The sequence below is a fragment of the Protobothrops mucrosquamatus genome, unplaced genomic scaffold (assembly GCF_001527695.2).
Source record: "Protobothrops mucrosquamatus isolate PMUCROS unplaced genomic scaffold, P.Mucros_1.0 scaffold1819, whole genome shotgun sequence".
In the NCBI taxonomy this organism is placed as follows: Eukaryota; Metazoa; Chordata; class Lepidosauria; order Squamata; family Viperidae; genus Protobothrops; species Protobothrops mucrosquamatus.
The window spans coordinates 352,314-372,647 of NW_015387953.1; the positions used below are offsets into that span (position 1 = coordinate 352,314).

General features: G+C 44.2%; 1 protein-coding gene across 1 annotated transcript in view; it reads right to left on the minus strand.

Annotated features, from left to right (window-relative positions):
• Window positions 1-20,334, minus strand: part of LOC107294068 (CUGBP Elav-like family member 6) — a 70,598-nt gene that overhangs the window by 12,371 nt on the left and 37,893 nt on the right. Inside the window, exons 3-4 of the mRNA XM_029285531.1 lie at window positions 12,552-12,680; window positions 11,595-11,674 (exon numbers count right to left, since the gene is read on the minus strand). Of these exons, the coding sequence (XP_029141364.1) occupies window positions 11,595-11,674; window positions 12,552-12,680 (209 nt within the window). The remainder of the gene's footprint in view (window positions 1-11,594; window positions 11,675-12,551; window positions 12,681-20,334) is intronic.

Consider the following 20,334-nt stretch of genomic DNA (forward strand, 5'->3'; position numbering starts at 1 on the left):
TATTTACAAGGAAAGGGATTGATTTTGTCCCTGTAATGAAACAGCCACAGTCTGTTTGGGGGCCGAGGGAAGCTTGGAGATAAACGTGCTAATCCTTGCAACGGCCATTTCCTGAAATGCATTTTTAATCCCGGGATCCAGGCGTGCTACTTTTCCCAAGGCCAGGATTGATTTATTTTTTTAAAAATTTGGCCTCATTTATACTTAAGTTTCACGACAAACAGAGTGATCCCGGTTACGCTTCAGTCACGTACTTCACAGTTTCCCCTTTCGACCACCTTTGAGCTGGGTTATAATTTTCAGGGGTCTCTCCTGCAGGGCAGTGAGAAGATGGTTTGTGGCCTTCTGCTTTGAGATGGAGAATGGGTGATTTTTCAAAAGGTCTTTTTTTTGTGCCTTTGGAAATTTGTCTTCTCCTTTTGATGTCAACAGTCATTTGATGTCAACAGTCAACAGTTAATAGATGAAGCCTTCCTTCCTTCCTTCCTTCCTTCCTTCCTTCCTTCCTTCCTCCCTCCCTCCCTCCCTCCCTCCCTCTTTCTTTCTTTCTTTCTTTCTTTCTTTCTTTCTTTCTTTCTTTCTTTCTTTCTTTCTCTTTTCTTTCGTCCTTCCTTCCTTCCCCCTTTCTTTCTTTCTTTCTTTCTTTCTTTCTTTCTTTCTTTCTTTCTTTCTTTCTTTCTTTCTTTCTTTCTTTCTTTCTTTTTTTCTCTTTCTCTCTCTCTCTCCTTCCCTCCCTCCCTCTCTCCCTCATCTACCTCTTTTCTTCCTTTCTTCCATCCCTCCTCCCTCCAAACTCTTTGTCCCCCTCCAAACTCTTCTGGGGCCGTTGGACCTCATTGTCAGCCCAACCTCCTTGCAACTGCTGATCGGTTCAATCCTCTTTTATAATCACCACGACTCCTGGGGCCTTCCTTCTCCCTCCTTTTCCCTCTCACTCTCATTTAGAACTATGACCTTCATTGTTAATTAAATGGCAGTTTTCTCAAGCCGGTGATTCAATTACCTCCTGACACCTGCTTGGAGAACACAGCTGCTGATCGGAATAAACAGCAAAGAGTTATTTTTTGCAACAAGTGACTTGATCCCCAGGAATCTGATCCAATCACTGAGATGATAAATTGGCAGCCGATGGAACAAAAGGGGAGAAAATGTGTGTTTGGGTGAGAGAGGGAAGGTGAGGAGAAGGAAGGAAGGAAGGAAGGAAGGAAGAAAGAAAAGAAGAAGGAAGGAAGGAAGAAGGAAGGAAGGAAGGAAGGAAGGAAGGAAGGAAGGAAGGAAGGAAGGAAGGAAGGAAGGAAGGAAGGAAAAATGGAAGGGAGGGAAGAAAGAAAAGAAGAAGGAAGGTAGGTAGAGGGGTAGGTAGGTAGAGGGGAAGGATGGAAATATACTGTTTATTTCCTTTTCATGAATGGGATTTTGACTTGCAATAAGACCCAGATGCCGGGCAAACCTTTCATATGATTAATTTAATATGTGGGGCCATTATTAAATAGGGGGAAGCAATCGTGTTAAGATAATATTATTGTAATTCTGTATAATTTTAATTCAATGCAGATGAATTCAAATGGATTCTAGGCTTTGGATGGGCTCCTCCTGCTTTTTGGATTGCAGCCCCTCCTGCAACAGATAGTTCTCAACTTACATTTTGTTTAGCGACCGTTCAAAGTTGCGACCGCCCTGGAAAAAGTGTCTTGCAAGCAGTCTTCACCCTTACGCCTGTCTCAGCATCCCCACGGTCATCGGATCGAAATCCGGGGTGCTCGGCCACTGGCAGGTACTTGTGACCGTTGCAGCAGGCCAGGGTGGTGTGGATTGCCATTTATGACATCGGCAGCTGCTTCCAGCAAGCAAAGTCAGTGGAGGAAGCTGGATTTATTTAACGACCACATGAGTCGCTTAACAACCGCATTATTCGCTTAAGCACTGCAGTGATCCATTAGGCAGATTAAAGATTTGCCCGGTATCTGGTCTTATTGCATGTCAAAATGCCATTTCGGTTCTGGAAAAGGTGATAAAAATCAGACAGGAGGACTTATTTTACCAACTGTCTTGTTTAGCTATGGAAATTCTGGCCCCTGACGGTGATCGTAAGTCGAGAACTATATGTATTACACGGTGGCTAATGGTGCCTTGCACCTTTCCCTTTTGTGTGCATAAAATCATACAAGAACGGCTGCAGGGTTTGGGTTTGGCTAGTCTAGAGAAAAGGACGAGGGGGGACATGATAGCAGTGTTCCAATATTGCAGGGGCTGCCACAAAGAAGAGGGAGTCAAGCTATTTTCCAAGGCGCCTGAAGGCAGGACAAGAAGCAATGGATGGAAACTGATCAAGGAGAGAAGCAATCTAGAACTAAGGAGAAACTTCCTGACAGTTAGAACAATTAACCAGTGGAACAACCTGCCTCCAGAAGCGGTGAATGCTCTAAATGGAAGGTTTTAAGAAGAGACTGGACAGCCATTTGTCCGAAATAGTATAGGGTTTCCTGCCTGAACAGGGGGTTGGACTAGAAGACCTCCAAGGTCCCTTCCAGCTCTATTCTGATTCTGATTCCTCCTTCTGGATGTAGGCTTTGGCCCACACTTACCGGCATGGTCTGACTCCCATGGAGAGTGCTAATGGCGGCTTGAGCTTCTGCGTGGCTTCCGTATTTGACAAAGGCACATCCTAGATGGAGAGAAAAAGTTCGATTCCATTCAACACAGTTCAGGTTTGAATCCAGTTTGAAAGAAAGCCTAAGGAACCATATTATTATTATTATTATTATTATTATTATTATTATTATTATTATTATTATTATTATTATTATCATCATCATCATCATTATCATCATCATCATCATCATCATCATTATCATTATCATTATCATCATCATCATCATCATTATCATCATCATCATCATTTGCATCCATAGCAACATTAACTTTTTTTCAAGTAGCCTTCCTTATAACGATTGGAGCAGGAGATAACTGTTTTTAGTAACAAGGAGCACCATTGATTGATATTTTTAGTTCCTTGGAAATAACAAAGCAAGAATGAGGATTCTGATAGTAAGAGTCTGATAAGAACCAGTTCAGACTGGCCAGAGACAAGAACTCACCCGATGTGGTGGTCAGTTGAGAGCTACTTGTAACCAGAAAACTCATTATAATGTGGCAAAGACACCTCCCGATTATGCAATTGGGCATTAACAAGATGATGCTAAGACTATTATGGGATGCTATGAACTGTTACATGGTACAAGGTTGGATACCCCTGGTCTACACAATCCACTACAGCAGAGAGCTTGTGAACTTCAACTCCCAGAATTCTCCAGACAACATTGCTGGCTGGAAACTTCTGAGAGTTGAAGTCCACAGGTTTTAAAGTTGCCAAGGTTGGACACCCCTGGTGTAGATCTTGGCCATTCAGTGGTCCAGTGTATCATGCAAACCCAGAAATGGGGTTAAACACAGTTGATCAGCTGGATCCACGTTGGATACATCTTTAGACATCCCATCAATATCCATCAACCTTCTAGATTGGTTCTCCTTGCATAGTGCCTGCCATGTAGACTCCCAGTTGACATACATATGGATTCTAACCTCTTACCTTCTTTCCATTTTAGACCCACCCTCCCGTTACATCTGCCCCTCACCTTTACTGGCTCCATCAGGGCCTCGGAGGATGGTGCATTCTTCAATCTGTCCGAAGGGTTCAAAGAGTCGCCGGACATCGTCCTCACTTTGTTGTTTCCCCAACATGCCTACAAAGAGCTTCCTGTCTTCTAAAAACAAGCCACCTCTCATTAGTCAGAGTAACAGAAAAATGCAATGATCAGAGCCAGCTGGGTGGTGGCTTTGATGATCAGGCCTGCCCTAGAAGTGACAGTTAGAGACACTGTCCAGCCAGAGGACCTGCTCAGCTAAAACTGCCTCTGGATCCTCCAAAGGAGCAAAGCCAGTCACATTAGGAAGACACTAGAATTGGTCTCATCATGGCAAGAACTCAATGTTTCACTGTAAAAATTGCATCTCCAGTTTGTTTGCTTAACTAACCCATGGAGGACATTGCTGTCCTACAGCCTTCCATCAACTAGCAAAGTCTGACATAGCAACGACACACTTCATTCTCCTTTAATGGTCAAGTAGATCACATGGATATGGTCTAGAGATAATGGTCACCAAGAAGTCCTTGGTGCTTTCTGGGCTCTGTGGTTTGCTTGCTCAGAGAGCACCAAGAACTCCATAGTTCAACCCTAAGCTACATATATATTCTCTTCTATTGATGGTCACGTCATGATGGGACTGTTGCAACATGGTCTACATGGAGTTGCCCTTGAAAACCATCCAGAAGCCACAGCTGGTTTAAAATGCGGTAGTGTGAGTAGTGATGGTCACTTCTTGTTGTGCCCATGTGTTGTTATGCAAGCTACATTGGTTCCCAGTTGGCTTCTGGGTACAATTCAAGATACTAACTGGTACCTATAAAGCCTTCATGGCATCTGAGGGACCACCTGTCTCCCCTTATTTTTGCCTGCCTGGTTTGCCCTCCAAAACCAATCAGGAGGAAGAATGCCACTTGGCCATAGAAACTGGAACCTGGGCTCATGCAGAATTAAACTCTGATTTATGCAGCAGTGGTTTTCTGTATACACCAACCCTGGCCGAATCCCCACAACCCACTAAAGCAGGGGTGTCAAACTCGCAACATCATGTGACGTGTCGCAACGTATCGCAACTTTTTTTCCATTGCCGGCAATGGGGTGGATGCGGTTTTGGCAGGATGCATCCGGCCCGTGGGCCGGCAGTTTGATACCCCTGCACGAAAACCTAAAGTTTGGTTTACAAATCACAGTAGCTGCATTTGCATGAAATGTGAAACAGAGCCTCACATAATGCATCAGCATGGGATGGGAAGGAAGTTTGAATCCCTCCTTAATGTGGGGAAAGGCAAAGAAGGAATAAGAAGAATATCCTGGACATCTGGAGTCCCAGCAATAAGCATGAGATGACAACACGTTGTGGAAGAGCCCAGCGTAGGAAGAAGAAGAGGGCATTGACCTATTCTCCAAAGTACCTGAAGGCAGGATAAGAAGCAACTGGTGGAAGAACATTGAAGAGACATCCAACCTAGAAGTAAGGAGAAATTTTCTGACCGCGAGAACAATTAATCAGTGGAACAGCTTGCCTCCTGGAGCTGTGGGTATCAAGAAGACATTGGATAACTATTTGACCCTGTTGGTATAAGCTCTTCTGCCTTGAGCAGGTGGTTGGACTAGAAGACCTCTGAGGTCCCTTCTTGCCCTAGGACAGGGGTAGGCAACATTGGCTTAGGAATTCTGGGAGTTGAAGTCCACGAGTCATAAAAGAGCCAAGGTTGCCTACCCCTGCCCTAGGATTCTACATTCTATGTAAAATAGCAAAAGGTAGAGCACTGAGGTCACATTTTGAATCGTCTCAGATACCACGATGGAGCAACGATAAATAGGACAGATACACACTGGCAGATCTGAAGGTTACGGGAAGCCGGTCTCCATATGTGTGCGTGGCANCTAAGCTGGAGGATGCACCCTAGCAGAGGGAGAAGAGAAGCAGAGGCAGAAACAGAGAGAGTGGGGCAGATTGTACCCATCATTGGCGCGTCGGTTCGAGCTGAGGAGTCCTGCAAATGAATCTTATGGGAAAAGGCAGTTGCAACGCAGAGGAACAAGGTTGAAGATTAGGGGGGCCCGCTAAGTGTCTACGGAGATTCGCAGTCATCCAGGTCATGGTTGTCGCAAAGATGCTTTTCCAGAAGGCAACTGGACTTTCTTGTTTTTCTTTGAATATGTTTTGCTTCTCATCAGGAAGCTTCTTCAGCTCTGACTGGATGGTGGGGAATAATGGAAGGATTTATATCTCTTGCAGACAGCTGGTCATTTGCATTCTTTCAGAGAGCTGTTGAGGCCACTTGGAGGTTTATCTGTGTCTTCAGGGTCCCCTGAGTAGTGCAAATGGGTGTGCTGAAAGCAGTTCCAAGAAGGCTCCACACCCATTTGCACTACTCAGGGGACCTTGAAGACACAGATAAACCTCCAAGTGGCCTCAACGGCTCTCTGAAAGAATGCAAATGACCAGCGGTCTGCAAGAGATATAAATCCTTCCATTATTCCCCACCATCCAGTCAGAGCTGAAGAAGCTTCTTGGATGAGAAGCAAAATGTCTTCAAAGAAAAACAAAGGAAGTCCAATTGCCTCCTGAAAAAGCACCTTTGGGACATTAGGGTGCCCCCTTTATTTGGGAACTTCCCTTCCTTTGGTGTCTGCTAGAGGTAGTTCTTGACTTAAAACCACTCATTTAGCAACTGTTCAAAATCACAACGGCACTGAAAAAAAGTGACTTATTACCGGTCCTTGCACTTAAAACCGTCACAGCATCCTTCACGGTCATGTGATCACAATTCGGCTTCTTGGCAACCAATATGTGTTTACAACAGTTGCAGCATCCCAGGGTCATTTGTGGCCTTCCTAGCCGACGTCCTATAAGCAACGGGGGAAGCCACCTCATGTGTCACTTAACAAATGCTGTGGTTTGCTTAACAACTGTGGGGGAAAGGGTTACAAAATCGGGCACGACTCTCTTAAGAACCATTGCTTAGCAACGGAGATTCTGCAAATATGTGAAAGCATCCCGGACAAACACTGACAATGCAAAAATAAAATATTTAAGATACAAATATTAATGAAACCTGCAGCTTTTCTTTTAGGTATGATGGACAAGTCAATTGAAAAACAATTTGGGGTGTTATTCCGTCCCAGGGTGACGGCCGCAAAGGATTGTACTTGCCAAACAGTGGAAAGAAAAAGAGAGGCCAACGGTTGGAGAAGGGATTTTGAAATTGGCTGAATTAGCAGAGAGGGCGAAATAAGCTGCTTTGATTAGAGGTGAGGGACTAGACAGCTTTATAAGAGACTGGAAACCGTTTGTGGACTTTCTATGTGCTAAATGTAATAAAAGATGGTTAACAGAGGGATTTGAAGATTAGTGTAATGTTTAGCTCAACGTGTTGACTGTTTTTTCTTCTTTTTTCTTTTTTATCTGTCCGTCTATCTATCTATCTATCTATCTATCTATCTATCTATCTATCTATCTATCTATCTATCTATCTATCTATCTATCTATCTATCTATCTATCTATCTATCATCTATCTATCTATCTATCTATCTATCTATCTATCTATCTATCTATCTATCTATCTCTATCTATTTATCTATCATCAGTCTATCTATCATTAGTCTATCATCTCTGTCTGTCTGTCTGTCTGTCTGTCTGTCTGTCTGTCTGTCTGTCTGTCTGTCTGTGTCTGTCTGTCTGTCTGTCTGTCTGTCTGTCTGTCTGTCTCTCTCTCTCTCTCTCTCTCTCTCTCTCCCTACTTACCTACCTATCTCTCTCTCTCTCTCTTTATCTATCTATCATCAGTCTATCTATCGTTACTCTGTCTGTCTGTCTGTCTGTCTGTCTGTCTGTCTGTCCGTCCGTCCGTCCGTCCGTCCGTCCGTCCGTCCGTCCGTCCATCCATCCATCTATCTATCTATCTATCTATCTATCTGTAAAAGGGCAGGAGAATTTATTGCTTTTTTTTCTTCTCTTTCGGCACTCAGCCAGTGGATCCTACATGTAAAATGTTAAATTTAATTGACCACTTTTTCCTCCTCCTTTGTACACTATTTTTTGTTGTTGTTGTCGTCGTCGTTGTCATTAGGGTTGAACGTATGTTTTTGTTTTGTTTCCTTTTGTTGTTTGTTTTACTGTTCTGTATTTTGTTCTCTAGGATAAAACAATAAATTTTATTTTTTTTTTAAAAAAAGACACCACCCAAGGGAAATTCTGATCCCCATGGTAGTTGTAAGTCGAGAACTACCGTACCTGTAGCAAATTTCATGCATGTTCTAAACTGCCTTTCCTGGTCCTGGTCCTACGATTCTACTTTGTCCTCCCTGAAAATGCTGCATTCATGGAGCACAACTGTTTAGGTAGACCGCTTCCTCGCACTCGCTTATAAAAACATGAAGCAAATACACCACGTCGGTTGCTACATCATACTAAGCTCTCGTGCAAGACTGGCTCTCTGGTAAACAAACCACACTGCGGCTTAGCGCAACATCCTAATGTGCAGGTCCAGAGTGGACCATGTTTTCCTGCCGCATCGCTTCACTTTGCGGCGCCCCTGTAAACATGCAGACCCACTTATTCCCGTAAGGAATGACTTAAGACAGGGATGCAAGATTGTGGGAGGGTCAAAGTCCTGGGGCTGGTGAACATCAGAATAATAGAATAACACAAGAGTTGGAAGGGACCTTGGAGATCTTCTAGTCCAGCCCCCTGCTCAAGCAGGAGACCCTGTACCAGTCCAGACAAGTGGCTGTCCAGTGTCTTCTTAAAGGCCTTCTGAAAGAAAACCTGGTTAATTGTTCTCACTGTTAGGAAATTCCTCCTTAGTTCTAGGTTGCTTCTCTCCTTGATTAGTTTCCATCCGTTGCTTCTTGTCCTGCCTTCAGGCGCCTTGGAGAATAGCTTGACTCCCTCTTCTTTGTGGCAGCCCCTCAAATATTGGAACCCAGCTATTATATCACCTCTAATCCTTCTTTTCACTAGATTTTTTTCGCCCAGCTTTTACTGAGACATGGGCTGCATCTCATCAAGAGAGACTTCTAGACCTACCATTACTCAGTTAAACCCCCCCCCCCAGCAGCAACTCTTATCTAGCCAACACTGGTTTCTATCTGCTCAGAAAGACCTAAACCGTCCCTGGTCAATCAACTTTACTGACCACAATAGATTCTGAAGTCGCCTGCCATAGACCCGATATTTGCAATATATATATATATCCCAGGATTCTGAGATATTCTGTCTAGCCTGTTGTGTCCATGGAAACAATTGATGGGAGACTTCTGCTATCTCAACCAGAATTGACTCTCCATGGGTTCCAGCTAACTAGCCTCATTTAAGAAAACAACCCTTATCTTTATTTACAAGGAAAGGGATTGATTTTCTCCCTGTAATGAAACAGCCACAGTCTGTTTGGGGGCCGAGGGAAGCTTGGAGATAAACGTGCTAATCCTTGGAACGGCCATTTCCTGAAATGCATTTTTAATCCCGGGATCCAGGCGTGCTACTTTTCCCAAGGCCAAGATTGATTTATTTTTTTTAAAATTTGGCCTCATTTATACTTAAGTCTCACGACAAACAGAGTGATCCCGGTTACGCTTCAGTCACGTACTTCACAGTTTCCCCTTTCGACCACCTTTGAGTTGGGTTATAATTTTCAGGGGTCTCTCCTGCAGGACAGTGAGAAGATGTTTGTGGCCTTCTGCTTTAAGATGGAGGATGGGTGATTTTTCAAAAGGTCTTTTTTTTGTGCCTTTGGAAATTTGTCTTCTTTTTTTGATGTCAACGATCATTTGATGTCAACAGTCAACAGTTAATAGATGAAGCCTTCCTTCCTTCCTTCCTTCCTTCCTTCCTCCCTCCCTCCCTCCCTCCCTCCCTCCCTCTTTCTTTCTTTCTTTCTTTCTTTCTTTCTTTCTTTCTTTCTTTCTTTCTTTCTTTCTTTCTTTCTCTTTTCTTTCGTCCTTCCTTCCTTCCCCCTTTCTTTCTTTCTTTCTTTCTTTCTTTTTTTCTTTCTTTCTTTCTTTCTTTCTTTCTTTCTTTCTTTCTTTCTTTCTTTCTTTCTCTCTCTCTCTCTCTCTCTCTCTCTCTCTCCCTCCCTCCCTCCTTCTCTCCCTCATCTACCTATTTTCTTCCTTTCTTCTGTCCCTCCTCCCTCCAAACTCTTTGTCCCCCTCCAAACTCTTCTGGGGCCGTTGGACCTCATTGTCAGCCCAACCTCCTTGCAACTGCTGATCGGTTCAATCCTCTTTTATAATCACCACGACTCCTGGGGCCTTCCTGCTCCCTCCTTTTCCCTCTCACTCTCATTTAGAACTATGACCTTCATTGTTAATTAAATGGCAGTTTTCTCAAGCCGGTGATTCAATTACCTCCTGACACCTGCTTGGAGAACACAGCTGCTGATCGGAATAAACAGCAAAGAGTTATTTTTTGCAACAAGTGACTTGATCCCCAGGAATCTGATCCAATCACTGAGATGATAAATTGGCAGCCGATGGAACAAAAGGGGAGAAAATGTGTGTTTGGGTGAGAGAGGGAAGGTGAGGAGAAGGAAGGAAGGAAGGAAGGAAGGAAGGAAGGAAGGAAGAAAGAAAAGAAGAAGGAAGGAAGGAAGAAGGAAGGAAGGAAGGAAGGAAGGAAGGAAGGAAGGAAGGAAGGAAGGAAGGAAGGAAGGAAGGAAGGAAAAATGGAAGGGAGGGAAGAAAGAAAAGAAGAAGGAAGGTAGGTAGAGGGGTAGGTAGGTAGAGGGGAAGGATGGAAATATACTGTTTATTTCCTTTTTGTGAATGGGATTTTGACTTGCAATAAGACCCAGATGCCGGGCAAACCTTTCATATGATTAATTTAATATGTGGGGCCATTATTAAATAGGGGGAAGCAATCGTGTTAAGATAATATTATTGTAATTCTGTATAATTTTAATTCAATGCAGATGAATTCAAATGGATTCTAGGCTTTGGATGGGCTCCTCCTGCTTTTTGGATTGCGGCCCCTCCTGCAACAGATAGTTCTCAACTTACATTTTGTTTAGCGACCGTTCAAAGTTGCGACCACCCTGGAAAAAGTGTCTTGCAAGCAGTCTTCACCCTTACGCCTGTCTCAGCATCCCCACGGTCATCGGATCGAAATCCGGGGTGCTCGGTCACTGGAAGGTATTTGTGACCGTTGCAGCAGGCCAGGGTGGTGTGGATTGCCATTTATGACATCGGCAGCTGCTTCCAGCAAGCAAAGTCAGTGGAGGAAGCTGGATTTATTTAACGACCACATGAGTCGCTTAACAACCGCATTATTCGCTTAAGCACTGCAGTGATCCATTAGGCAGATTAAAGGTTTGCCCGGTATCTGGTCTTATTGCATGTCAAAATGCCATTTCGGTTCTGGAAAAGGTGATAAAAATCAGACAGGAGGACTTATTTTACCAACTGTCTTGTTTAGCTATGGAAATTCTGGCCCCAACGGTGATCGTAAGTCGAGAACTATATGTATTGCACAGTGGCTAATGGTGCCTTGCACCTTTCCCTTTTGTGTGCATAAAATCATACAAGAACGGCTGCAGGGTTTGGGTTTGGCTAGTCTAGAGAAAAGGACGAGGGTGGACATGATAGCAGTGTTCCAATATCGCAGGGGCTGCCACAAAGAAGAGGGAGTCAAGCTATTCTCCAAAGCACCTGAAGGCAGGACAAGAACGTTGCCTACCTTTGACTAGTTCCTCTCTTCGTTGGACCTTGATTCCTCTTTGAAGGACTGTCAATCTTGTTAATTGGTCACCTTGTTGGACGGAGGTCTTCGCCACTTACGAGGTTGTGACCTTCAAAAATTCTTCTCTGACCTGTCGGTAAACAGACTTTACCATATCCCAAAGGACGCTGAGCAGGGGGTTGGACTAGAAGACCTCCAAGGTCCCTTCCAACTCTATTCTGATTCTGATTCCTCCCTCTGGATGTAGGCTTTGGCCCACACTTACCGGCATGGTCTGACTCCCATGGAGAGTGCTAATGGCGGCTTGAGCTTCTGCGTGGCTTCCGTATTTGACAAAGGCACATCCTAGACGGAGAGAAAAAGTTCGATTCCGTTCAACACAGTTCAGGTTTGAATCCAGTTTGAAAGAAAGCCTAAGGAACCATTATATTATTATTATTATTATTATTATTATTATCATCATCATCATCATCATCATCATCATCATCATCATCATCATCTGCATCCGTAGCAACGTTAACTTTTTTTCAAGTAGCCTTCCTTAGAACGATTGGAGCAGGAGATAACTGTTTTTAGTAACAAGGAGCACCTTTGATTGATATTTTTAGTTCCTTGGAAGTAACAAAGCAAGAATGAGGATTCTGATAGTAAGATTCTGATAAGAACCAGTTCTGACTGGCCAGAGACAAGAATTCACCCGATGTGGTGGTCAGTTGAGAGCTACTTGTAACCAGAAAACTCATTATAATGTGGCAAAGACACCTCCTGATTATGCAATTGGGCATTAACAAGATGATGCTAAGACTATTATGGGATGCTATGAACTGTTACATGGTACAAGGTTGGATACCCCTGGTCTACAGCAAAGAGCTTGTGAACTTCAACTCCCAGAATTCTCCAGACAACATTGCTGGCTGGAAACTTCTGAGAGTTGAAGTCCACAGGTTTTAAAGTTGCCAAGGTTGGACACCCCTGGTGTAGATCTTGGCCATTCAGTGGTCCAGTGTATCATGCAAACCCAGAAATGGGGTTAAACACAGTTGATCAGCTGGATCCACGTTGGATACATCTTTAGACATCCCATCAATATCCATCAACCTTCTAGATTGGTTCTCCTTGCATAGTGCCTGCCATGTAGACTCCCAGTTGACATACATATGGATTCTAATCTCTTACCTTCTTTCCATTTTAGACCCACCCTCCCGTTACATCTGCCCCTCACCTTTACTGGCTCCATCAGGGCCTCGGAGGATGGTGCATTCTTCAATCTGTCCGAAGGGTTCAAAGAGTCGCCGGACATCGTCCTCACTTTGTTGTTTCCCCAACATGCCTACAAAGAGCTTCCTGTCTTCTAAAAACAAGCCACCTCTCATTAGTCAGAGTAACAGAAAAATGCAATGATCAGAGCCAGCTGGGTGGTGGCTTTGATGATCAGGCCTGCCCTAGAAGTGAGGGTTAGAGACATTGTCCAGCCAGAGGACCTGCTCAGCTAAAACTGCCTCTGGATCCTCCAAAGGAGCAAAGCCAGTCACATTAGGAAGACACTAGAATTGGTCTCATCATGGCAAGAACTCAATGTTTCACTGTAAAAATTGCATCTCCAGTTTGTTTGCTTAACTAACCCATGGAGGACATTGCTGTCCTACAGTATTCCATCAACTAGCAAAGTCTGACATAGCAACGACACACTTCATTCTCCTTTAATGGTCAAGTAGACCACATGGATGTGGTCTAGAGATAATGGTCACCAAGAAGTCCTTGGTGCTTTCTGGACTCTGTGGTTTGCTTGCTCAGAGAGCACCACGAACTCCATAGTTCAACCCTGAGCTACATACAGTATATATTCTCTTTTATTGATGGTCACCTCATGATGAGACTGTTGCAACATGGTCTACATGGAGTTGCCCTTGAAAACCATCCAGAAGCCACAGCTGGTTTAAAATGCGGTAGTGTGAGTAGTGATGGTCACTTCTTGTTGTGCCCATGTGTTGTTATGCAAGCTACATTGATTCCCAGTTGGCTTCTGGGTACAATTCAAGATACTACCTGGTACCTATAAAGCCTTCATGGCATCTGAGGGACCACCTGTCTCCCCTTATTTTTGCCTGCCTGGTTTACCCTCCAAAACCAATCAGGAGGAAGAATGCCACTTGGCCATAGAACCTGGAACCTGGGCTTATGCAGAATTAAGCTCTGATTTATGCAGCAGTGGTTTTCTGTATACACCAACCCTGGCCGAATCCCCACAACCCACTAAAGCAGGGGTGTCAAACTCGCAATGTCACGTGACGTGTCGCAACGTATTGCAACTTTTTTTCCATTGCCGGCAATGGGGTGGGCGCGGTTTTGGCAGGATGCATCCAGCCCGTGGGCCGGCAGTTTGATACCCCTGCACGAAAACCTAAAGTTTGGTTTACAAATCACAGTAGCTGCATTTGCATGAAATGTGAAACAGAGCCTCACATAATGCATCAGCATGGGATGGGAAGGGAGTTTGAATCCCTCCTTAATGTGGGGAAAGGCAAAGGAGGAATAAGAAGAATATCCTGGACATCTGGAGTCCCAACAATAAGCATGAGATGACAACACGTTGTGGAAGAGCCCAGCGTAGGAAGAAGAAGAGGGCATTGACCTATTCTCCAAAGTACCTGAAGGCAGGATAAGAAGCAACTGGTGGAAGAACATTGAAGAGACATCCAATCTAGAAGTAAGGAGAAATTTTCTGACCGCGAGAACAATTAATCAGTGGAACAGCTTGCCTCCTGGAGCTGTGGGTGTCAAGAAGACATTGGACAACTATTTGACCCTGTTGGTATAAGCTCTTCTGCCTTGAGCAGGTGGTTGGACTAGAAGACCTCTGAGGTCCCTTCTTGCCCTAGGATAGGGGTAGGCAACCTTGGCTCTTTTATGACTTGTGGACTTCAACTCCCAGAATTCCTGAGTCAGCATGGCTCAGTTGGGAAACTCTCCCTTTCCCTCAGCATGGCTGGCTCAGGAATTCTGGGAGTTGAAGTCCACAAGTCATAAAAGAGCGAAGGTTGCTTACCCCTGCTAGCTCATTGGTGGACAACTATGGCAGCTTTAAGACTCGTGGATTTCAACTCCCAGAATTCCTGAGCCAGCATGGCTCAGCTGGGAAATTTCTCCCTTTCTCCTCAGCATGGCTGGCTCAGGAATTCTGGGAGTTGAAATCCACGAGTCATAAAAGAGCCAAGGTTGCCTACCCCTGCCCTAGGATTCTACATTCTATGTAAAATAGCAAAAGGTAGAGCACTGAGGTCACATTTTGAATCGTCTCAGATACCACGATGGAGCAACGATAAATAGGACAGATACACACTGGCAGATCTGAAGGTTACGGGAAGCCGGTCTCCATATGTGTGCGTGGCAGAGGAAGAGATTATTAAATAAAGTAACAAGCTCCTATGTGGTTATGATTGACTTCCCCAATAACCTACCCTTTCTGGCTTTCTCAAGGGTCATAAATAACCAAAACCTCATTGGAGCCGCTGTAAATAATGACCCGTTCATGATTATTGCCAGCATCTGTCTCTTCTCGTGCTCCCCGCCAGCGTTAGGCTTTAATGGCATTTGACACAAGAGATAAGGTGGCTCTCTCGCAGCCTGGGAAATAAATAAATAACAGCCCAGCCCCGCGGATGCTTTGTCCGTGGAGAGGCTGAGAAAATTAGTTAAGGGATCGGGTTTCATCCATCCTCTCCTTAAATATAAAGCTACTCTCTTCGAAACCAGAGCGAGCCACAGTAACAACGATTGTGTTCTCTTGGAGGGTGGGCCAGCTTCAATTTCCTTGACCCGCTTTCTTGCAGAAATCTGTAGGAGGAGAGGTCAAAAACCTCAAATAGGGTCTGCAACCCCCTGCTTTTAATGCCGAGTCCATGTAAAAAAAGGGGGACTGCAGTTGCACAGTTTCAGATCCCTTCTAGAATTTTTCACACCCTCCAGAGTTGTCCTGCTTTCTTGGGGAGGCTGGACCAACTTGCTTAGTTAGTCTGAACTTTAGTTTGTTTCTACGCGGCTTAATGAATTATGCAAATGCAATCCAATGGCTTGAGGTTGCGTGCCTGAAGCTTGGGAAACAGGTTCATTTAAACAGCAATTAATTGTATCACATGGGCTCATATAAAACACACGGCCTTCAAAAAAGAGTGATACACGTGTCATGGGGTCATCATGTAAATGCTGCCTGTGTAGACTTGCACCTTGATGCCTGATGCAAGTTATGTTCGTCAAATGCTACAACTACTGTTCACCATCCAGAGTCACTTCTCATGGAATGGGCCGCTATTGCCAAGCGCAGGAAATCCGGAAATCCAGGCAGTTCCAAAGAATATAAGGGTTTATCGCAAGCTTAAGCTCTCCACAAGAATCTGAAATACTGACAATCAAAGCAAGTTGGCAGCAGATAAGAGTCCACGGAATTCAAGGTGGGCTGGATTTATATCTCTTGTGAGCATGAAGGGATTCCAGACTTATAACGCGTTTGACCCCTCCCTCCCTCAAACACAGCCTGGTCATGTCCTCAAGCTATATAGATTTGTTGAATGGATGAATAAAGAAAATGCAATGTGCTTACTTGCATCAGGCATCGAGACACAAATGCATGAAGGCAGTAGTGGGATTCAAATACCTGAACAACCAGTTCTCTTATTGGATGCAGGCCTGGGCCTCCGAGGCCTAGAACGGACTTCCGGAAGTGGCATCCATGCACTTCTGGTGGGCCATTCTAAGCCTGGGAGGCCTCCTCCAGACCTCTGAGGCCTAGACTGCACTTCCAGAAGCAGTGTGCATTCAGCCGGTTTTCCGAACTCAGCAAAATTTAGCTACTGGTTCTGCCGAACTGGTGCGAACCAGCTGAATCCCACCACAGCATGAAGGCAATGAGAATAATGATCAACACTGCTTGGAAGAAATGTGGTTCCTTGGTTTCTAAATGCAATATATAAATTCAGTACAACAATATAAATGTCATCATCCATGTGTTGACAGCACTGTGGCTTGGGAAGTGCTTAAATGTGGCCTGGCAAATTTTAATTTCCCCCTCCCGCAGAGGCCTAGATCAGAAACTAGAAAGAATGCAAGTTGTGTTAATGGAGATGCAACCTGTAGTCTCTTCTCAGCATAGAGATGGTTACTACCAGGAGATGATCTGTTCAGTCAGCTACTCTGGGACTCTCTGCTCACAGCAGCTTCACGACCACCATGCCATGCTGCTGTTCTTTTTTCGGGAATCTCTATTTTTAAAACACACATGAGTTGGGCAGTTTCTCAGTCAAGCTACTTTGAAATGGACAGTAATCCTTTGAGCAGCTCTTCAAACAGATCTCAGTCTATTGTTACACTGAATGTATCCCACGCTCCCCCCCCCATTTCGTATGTCCCTTTCTTATTCTGTGCCCGCTCTCTCTTTTTTTCAGCAGGAAGAACAGTTGATTCTTCAGTGGACAAAGCCAACTCTAGAAGATTCTATCAGCTACAAGGGGAAGCTTTTGAGCTGCCAACTCTTGGTTTTATTTCGATGGATTGAGTGGTTTGATTTCTTTCCTGCCTTTCTTATTTATATTGTTGCACTGAATTTATATATTGCATTTAGAAACCAAGGAACCACATTTTCTCCCAAGCAGTGTTCATCATTATTCTCATTTTAGTTTCATGCCTATAACTCTGCACGAAAAGCCAGGCTCAAAAGTTATAGAACTTAGAATTATAGGACTGGAATGGATCCTGGAGGTCTTTTAGTCCAACTCCTTGTTCAAGGCAGGAGATCTTATACTATCCTGGTCAAATGGTTGTCCATTGTATTTTTGAAAACCTCCAGGGATGGAGTACCCACAACTCATTGCTCCATTGCTTCATAGAACTTACTCTCAGGAAATTCCTCCTCGTTTCCAGGTTGTTTCCAGGTTGTTTCCACCTATTACTCCTTGTCCTGCCCTCAGGTGCTTTGAAGAATAAGTCAATCCCCTCTTCTCTGTGATAGTCCCTCAAGTACTGGAAGACAGTGATCATATCCCCCCAAAACTGGTTCAAAAGGACTGGTTCAAAATGTTCAAATAATCTGAATGGGGATTTCATCCAAAATTTCTCTTCTTAGTCTAATGGTCTGATCACTGCACCACACTGGCTAAGATTCCTATGGGCCCCCTTCACAAACACACACACAAGCTCTCCTTGAAAATCTTTCCAGAAGGCAAGGATTTGGGCTATTGAAGTTGTAGAGCCTTATTGAGGTTCCTCACTTCTGCGTTCACCCTTTGATCTTTCCACACCTGCAGAACTGGCTATTCCAGACTGCCCTTGGGGTTAGCTATTACCCCATGAGTTCGACGCTCATGAAAGGTCTTCCTGATATTTCTCCAGAAAAAAAACCCCTGCAGGGTGGCTCATGTCCAAACATTGGCAACCATGGACTGAAAGATGGAGCGGGTTGTCTCCCTAGGAAGGATATTTTTTTCCCCTCCTTCTCTAAAGAACCTAGCCAAAACTACTATCTTGTTCTAGCCATTGATTTTTAATCCCTCACCAATTACATTCTGTAAGTGGGTAATTTATTTCCTTGTTCCCTCTGGGACACCTGGAGCTTTTGCTGGCACTAGCTGAGTTGTGTTTAATAACTACATCTCTTTTGGAATAGATTATTTACCCTGCTCAGGCATCAGAACGTAGGAATAAAAGACCAATCCTTATGTACATTCGACTGGAGGCAGAACCCTGGGGAATAAGGTGCCGAGACCGAGGAAGAAAGGAAGGAGAAATTTCAGAGGAGAAGTCAACCAAGATACACCTTGGATACAAGCCATTCAAGTAGCAAGAATAGCCGAGAATCTGTGACTCTCCACTTGTTGATCAAAACTATAACTCCCAGGAGTTCCAACCAGCTCAGCTGCAATTGAACAATGCCCAGAACTGTATTTAGAAAGATCTAGAGCAGGGGTGTCCAAAGTTGGCAACTTTTAAGACTTGGGGACTTCAGCTCTCAGAATGGCTGGCTGAGGAATTCTGGGAGTTGAAATCCACAAGTATTAAAGTGGTCAACTTTGGACACCCCTGATCTACAGGCCAAGAAGTTCCTCATATCTGCAATCAAAGTCTAGAGAACATAGCTAAGAGATGATTTTCTGCAGAAAGAAAATCAGTCAACAAGAGGAGATGGTTGCAAATAGACCTTGGGTGTGTCATTGGGAGGTCTTCTACTTTGGGATTTGGTAACCCCCTTCCTCATTATCAGGCAAACAGAGAGATGTTTGGAAGAGTGGACAGGCTGTGCTAACTCACCTCCATGGACCTGCCCCAAATCTTAAATAGCCACCCATATACTACGCCAATGCAACACAACATCCTAGTTGTAATGTAGTGTGTGAAGGCCAGCGCCAGCTAAAGAACTGGCAGCTGTGATTTCACATTGTTGCGTGTATATAATGCTACCACTAATAATATCATCAAACAACATCTGTCTCTCCCAGGTCCTTAGGAAGGACTCGATAGGTGGATAAAAATGCCAAATCCGATTTAAACATCTGGCTGCATGTGTGACCACCTCTCCTCCTCATAATATCAACGATAATCCTTCAACAGATCCATGCAGAATCAGGGCAAATTTGCATTTCCTTTTGCTAACACTGATTGCTTTGTTCTAATTGAAAATGGAAATGATCTTACCCGGGCGTTTGGAAGGCTGTTATTTTTGGCAAGGAGGAGAGAATGGTTTCCTCAAATCGAGCGCAAGGTAGTGGCATTTATTTAAGTAGACAGCTTAGGGGAAGCATTAATAATTCACCCTCTTCATGATTTGCGATGTTGAGAATTTCCTATCGGTTCTCCAAGACCTGAAGCTTCTGGCAAAACTTCAATCTGGTCGTAAATGCTACGGTATTTGGGATTCCAACTTGTGCTTTTTTTAAAAAAATTCAAGCACATTCCCCTAGAGGGCGCTAGTCAGCCACGAACAGCAATTCTAAAGCCTTAAGATGTTCTCCCCAGAGAGGGCAGGTTGTCACTGTGCGCTAAGCCTAGATGTTATGCCCAAAGTATCCTGGCCAAATTACGACAAACCGAGATGGCATTTGGTTCAGGTGTGCCCAGAATGCCTAGTTATTTTTACCGTCCATTCTCCATTCTCCTGCAAATGTCTATTTGAATATAATGTGGACTTGCAAATATTTCTAGGTATTGAACAAAGCAAATAAATGCAGCCACCAAATGCTCTTAAGTCAACGGTCAATCTCTCACCATCTTGGATCCGAGGCTAATGTATATAGCTTTGGTGAAATCTTTAAAGCTGCACTTCAAGAAATGGGTGGGTCGGGGGGAAAAGCTAAATATCATTTAAATGTAATTAAAATTCAGTGATTCTGAGTGCTTGGTGATTGGACAGAGCTCAGTTTTGGGTCCTTAAATGTCTGGAAAGCTGGAAGATCAGATTGTCTGTGCCGCAATAAGAGCTATCGGTCAGTTCTTTTCTACCTCCATTTTTGTTTTTTATTACAATGGCGTCACAAATGGGGAGAGGAGGCAGCAGACACTGCTCGGGGCTCAACCTGATGGGTTTCAGCAGCACCGCTGCGCCTGCTGCTCCGAACTAGGTTTGTTTTTTTTCCCTACATAGGTTGGCTTAATTGCTCAAATGCTCACTGCTGTGTAAACCGCAAACTGTGTATCTTGCCTCTAAGGTCAGTGGCCAAGTATCAAAAGTGCCAATTTAAATGTAGCCAGCGGAGAGATTGCTATTACAAAAATGCCACTGGTCAGAACAGAAGCATGGAAGAGCAGTCCAAGCTTCACAAACTCTTGTGTTACAAGGGAGAAGAAGTTGTCCGATGCCAGACTTGGGCTTTCAAAGGATTTCAAAGTTTGCAGTTCACCTAGGACTCTGCATCTCTATGGGCTAAACTGTCCCCTCCACTGGACCATCCTTACTCAAACTGCGACGCTCGGCAAATTGCAAAGATTTGCAACGTTCCAATTTTACCTAGAATCCTGCAGTC